Source organism: Vombatus ursinus, unplaced genomic scaffold, assembly GCF_900497805.2.
Source record: "Vombatus ursinus unplaced genomic scaffold, bare-nosed wombat genome assembly UNPS02009062.1, whole genome shotgun sequence".
In the NCBI taxonomy this organism is placed as follows: Eukaryota; Metazoa; Chordata; class Mammalia; order Diprotodontia; family Vombatidae; genus Vombatus; species Vombatus ursinus.
Window position 1 is genome coordinate 5,729,098 of NW_020948840.1, and position 5,554 is coordinate 5,734,651.

Here is a 5,554-nt window from a genome sequence, read left to right on the forward strand (position 1 = left end):
TTACCATTTTCCTTTGCTTTCTTAAGTTTGAACAACCAAGAAAACAATAAATCAAGCCTGATTTGTAGCACTGGCCAATTTCTGAGACATAAATGTTAACTCTGGGAAAAAATTTTAGAAGTTTATTAAATGTTAAATGTATTATATTGTATATTGACACTTTTATATAAATACACCATCTTCATGACTTCAGGATATTTGCAAAATACTCTGCAAAATACCAGATGTGACTAGAGTCCGAGTTCTTCCCCTCAGTTAAGATGATTTACTTCTTTTTTTTTAATTTATGGAATAAAATAACCATTTCCTGCTGGCTCTTAAATTGGTTGTTAAATCTGCAGTGAAAAGAAATTCACACTGGAAATTTAACAATCAACCAGTAGGAGCTGTCTCCTATGTAAGAAATCTTGGATCATTACTGTAAGTACTCTTGATTCCCTGGTTATGGAGAGGTGATGAGAAAGAAGACCGAGAAACAACATAGGAACCCCCCTTCAAGAAGAAATTCACTCTTTTAAGCAGGGAATACTTGCAAAGGAACTGAGAAAGGATTGACCCATCCTCTCTGCATCTTCCTCCAAATCCTATCAGTCCCATATCTTTACCTTCCTCTTAACCATAGCATGAAAATTTGAAGGAATCTTCAAGTCCAGCCCCATCATTTTACAGATGAAGAAATTCACGTGAGGTTAGTTGACTTGGCTAACATCGCAAAAGTAATAAATGGAAAAGCTAGGGTTCAAGATCAGGTACTCCAACTCTCACTCAAGGGCTCTTTCTACTATGCCACATTCCTTCTCATTCTCCTCTTTCTCCCACCACCCCCTTTCCATTCCTCTACTTAGCATCCTCATCTTCTTCCTTTCCCTTTCTCATCTTCTCTCAGCACCATAATCACCCTCCTCATCACTATCTCCCTAAACCTACTCTTCATTCTCCTTTTCCTCTTCCTCCTCCTCCCCTTCTCTCTCTCTCTCTCGCTGTCTCTCTCTCATCCTTCCTCTCCCCATCTCTGCACCATCCTTATGTTAGCATAGTTCCCTCCTCTTCCTTTTTTTTCCTCCTCTTTCTTGCCACCTGGTGCCACCTTCTACCACTGAGGTCTGCTTTCCCGACTACATTCACAAAGACAAACAGACAGCTAGTATAGAAGTCACTTTAATGGGAAGCCAAAAGCTTTGTTTCCATAAGACAATTTCTAGGAGCGTCTTATAACCTTCTGAACAAAGATCAGCTTTTATGGGTCACGTTAAAGCCTTGGGCAGAGGGTTGGAGAGGAAAATTTTATGGGCAATATAATCAAAGACTGAAACAGGAAAATAGGAAAATAAACAGATCCAGAGGTAGGAAAATACCCCTGCTGTATACAAGGCAGATGGGTTCTTGCACAGGATGCCATGCAGTATGTCTGTGAATAAGGGGGAAAAGTCTGTGGGACTCTTGCTAAAGTTCTGGTATAACCGCCAAGTTGAAGACCGGAGGTAGTCACGGCCATAATCTTCTAGCACATCAGGGGACAAATTCTCTAGGATATCCTTCTCTTGCTTCACCCACATTTCGCTTGTGCCTCCTATGTCTGTGGAAACAGAAAAGAGATGTTAAGACTAGGGACAGGAATAATGAATGGGATGGCAGCTGGAAAAATGACTGAGTAAATGTGTCAGTCCAGGTCCCTATGTGATTCTATTGGAAAGGCTAGTAAAATCTCCAAGAAAGATTAGATCCCTACTGTGATATCCTGACAACCTCTTAAAAGTGCAGAGATGTAATTTGCTCATTGGATCATAGATTTAGAACTGGATATATATATGTAATTAGTCCAACCCCTCATTTTGTAGATGAGGAAATGGAGGCCCAGAGAGGGTAAGTGACTTTCCAAGGTCATGCAACTAATAAGTAGCAGAGCAAGGATTTGAAACTTCAAATCCAAATCTAGCCTTTTTTCTTTTTTAATTTCTTTTTCTAACTCAATTTTATTTTCAGGTCTAAATTTTCTCCTTCTCACTTCCCCCTCCCCCACCTATTAAGAAAGCAAAAAACCCAAAAGTCATTATGAATATGTAGTCAACCAAAACACATTAGTTATGTCTCCTCACCATGTGTATGTATATATGTGTGTGTGTGTGTGCATCCATACATAAGGATCCCTGTGGACTGCATATTGACTGTTTTAAAATGTGATATTATCTATGTTTTGTTGCATTTTTATTTTATTAAATATTTTCCAATTATATTTTAATCTGGTTTGGGCCATACTCAAGAGTATTGTGGGCTTCATTTTTGACTCTCTGATAGAAACATTCTCCTGGTTCTGTTCATTTCACTTTGCATTAGTTCATACAAATCTTCCTGAGTTTTTCTAAAACCATTCTTTTCATCATTTCTAATAGAACAGCAACCTTCTATCACATATGTATACCATAACTTGTTCAGTCATTCACCAATTGATGAGTCCTCCTTCAGTTTCCAATTCTTTGCCACCATAAAAAGAGCTGCTATGAGTATTTTTGTACATATGGGTCCTCTTTCTTTAATCTAATTGGGATATAGACCCAGTAACAGTACTGTTGGGTCAAAGGGCATGCACTGTGTAATAGCTCTAAGTTACTTTATAGAATGACTGGAGTTTACAGCTTTACTAGTGCATTTATTTAGTACATTAATGAAAGTGATTTCCCATAGCCTTCCAATATTCATCATTTTCCTTTTTTGTCCTCTTTGCCAATGTCTATGAGGTGGTACCTCAGAGTTATTTTAATTTGCATTTCTCTAATTATTAGTGATTTAGAACATTTTTTTTCATAGTGATTGATAGCTTAGGTTTCTTTCTCTGAAAACTACATATATATATAAATGATATATATATATATATATCCTTTAACACTTATTAATAGGGGAGTGGCTCTTATAAATTTGAATCAGTTTGTCATATACCTTAGAAAGAAAACCTTTATCAAATAAACTTGTTGCAAAGATTTTTTTCCCAATTTTCCGGGTTTTTTCCCTAATTTTAGCTAATTTGTGCAAAAACTTTTTTATTTTTATATAATCAAAATTATTCATTTTACCTCCTATAAACATCTCTTTCTCTTGTTTGGTCATGAACTCTTCATCTATCCATAGATCTAACAAGTAATTTCTTCATTGTTCCTCTAATTTGTTTATGATGTTCCTTTGTATCTAAATCATGTATAGATTTGGAATTGCCATAGTATACAGTGGGAAATGTTGGTCTATACCTCATTTCTGTAAGACTGCTTTCCAGTTTTTCCAACAGTTTTTGTCAGATAGTGAGTTCTCATCCTAATAGCTGGGATCTTCGGGTTTATCAAACACCAGGCTACTGTTTTAGTTTTCTTCTATATATTGTGTATAGAATCTGTTCCACTGATCAGCCTCTTTATTTCTCACCCAGTTGTTATAATTTAATCATTTTCAATTGTATCCAACTCTTCATGACCCTTTTTTGGGTTTTTTTGGCAAAGGTAACTAGAGTAGGGGTGAGGGTGGAGCCAAGATGGCAGAGAAAAGGCAGGGTCTCACCTGAGCTCTCCCCAAAACTCCTCTGAACATCTTTAAATAATGCCTCAAAACAAAATCTGGAGCATTAGAATACAGAAAAGTATGGGGTGAAATAATTTTCCAGCCAAAGACAACTTAGAAGATCAAGAGGAAAGGTCTGTCTCACCAGGGTGAGAGTGCAGCACAGTCCAGCCCAGGCCATGCCAGGAGCAGGCCCTGGGAGTGACTGAATCAACAGCCATAGCAGCTGCTTCCAGAGGTCTCAGCCCAGAGATGTAAGAGGGTCAAACAAATGGTCAGAAGAAGATTACAGGAGGCTATTTGGTAGCAATGGAGAGAACACTCTGTTGCTTTGCCCATACTTGGATCTGGGTCTTAGTCCTAGGTAGCAGTCCCAGGGTGAGGAGGAATACTAGCACACCAGAGCTTATGGCCACAGTGGATCAGGGACCCTCCTGACAGTTCCAGGGCAGAAAAGAGTTCTTGTGGTCACTCACAGATTAGAGCACAGGCCAGGAGAGGAGTAAACACGTTTCCTTAGATCATACCACCTTGGAAGAACTGAAAACTTATAGGTCGCTAGAAGTATCTCTGAAAACAATTGCACAAAACCCCTGAAGCTTGGAAAAGTGCACTCTCCACCCTGGAAGCAGAGCCCCACTTTAGCGAAGAGGTAAAAGTCAAGAAATAGGCTGGGAAAATGATCAAACAAAAGAAAAAAATCTGACTATAAGAAGTTACTATGGTGACAAGGAAAAGCAAAACACATTCAGAAGAAAACATAGTCAAAACCCCTACATCCAAAGCCTCAAAGAAAAATAAGAATTCAGGACATGGAAGAGACCAAAAAGGATTTTAAAAATCAAGTAAGAAAGGTAGAGTAAAAATTGGGAAGAGAAATAAGAGTAATGCAAAAAAATAAAAATAAAAAATATAATCAACAGCTTGGTAAAGGAAGCACAAAAAATACTGAATAAAATAATGCCTTAAAAAACAGAATAGGGCAAATAGTAAAAGAAGTACAAAAATCCAATGAAGATAGGAATGCCTAAAAAAGCAAAATTGGCCAAATGGAAAAGGAGGTACAAAAGCTCACTGAAGAAAATAATTACTTAAAAATTAGAATTGAGCAAGTGGAAACTAAGGACTTTATGAGACATTAAGAAACAATAAAACAAAACCAAAAGAATGAAAAACAGCAGACAATGTCAAATAACTCATTGGAAAAACAACTGACTTGAAAAACAGATCTGGGAGAGACAATTTAAAAATTATTGGACTGCCTGAAAGCCATGGTCAAAAAAAGAGCTTAGACATCATATTTCAAGAAATTATCAAAGAAGATTGTCCTGATATTCTGGAACCAGAGAGTTAAATAGAAATGGAAAGAATCCACCGATCACCTCCTGAAAGAGATCCCAAAATGAAAACTCACAAGAAAGTTATAGCAAAATTCCAGAGCACCCAGTCGAGGAGAAAATATTGCAAGCAGCCAGAAAGAAACAATTCAGGTATTGTGGAGTCACAGTCAGGATAATATAAGATTTAGCAGCTACTACATTAAAGGACTGGAAGGCTTGGAATATGATATTCTGGGGGGCAAAGGAGTATTACAACCAAGAATCACCTACCTAGCAAAACTGAGTATAATCCCTTCAGGAGAAAAAATAGACATTCAATAAAATAGAAGACTTTAAAGCATTCCTGATGAAAAGACCAGAGTTGAATAGAAAATATGACTGTCAAATACAAGACTCAAGAGAAGCATAAAAAGATAAACAGGAAAGGGAAATCATAAGGGACTTAACAAGGTTACACTCTTTACAAGACTCAAGAGAAGCATGAAAAGGTAAACAGGAAAGAGATATCATAAGGGACTTATTAAAGTTGAACTGCTTACACTCCTACATGGAAAGATGATATTTGTAACTCATGAGACCTTTGTTAGTATTAGGGTAGTTGGAGGGAAAAATAGATAGATAGATATAGATAGATAGATAGATAGATAGATAGATAGATAGATAGATAGATA

At 37.1% G+C, this 5,554-nt stretch overlaps 1 protein-coding gene across 1 annotated transcript in view; it reads right to left on the bottom strand.

Annotated features, from left to right (window-relative positions):
- Nucleotides 1-1,140: 1,140 nt before the first annotated feature.
- Nucleotides 1,141-5,554, bottom strand: part of HSD17B2 (hydroxysteroid 17-beta dehydrogenase 2) — a 74,143-nt gene continuing 69,729 nt past the window's right edge. The window contains exon 5 of the mRNA XM_027850540.1: nucleotides 1,141-1,576. Within this exon, the coding sequence (XP_027706341.1) occupies nucleotides 1,245-1,576 (332 nt within the window). The 3' untranslated portion in view covers nucleotides 1,141-1,244. The remainder of the gene's footprint in view (nucleotides 1,577-5,554) is intronic.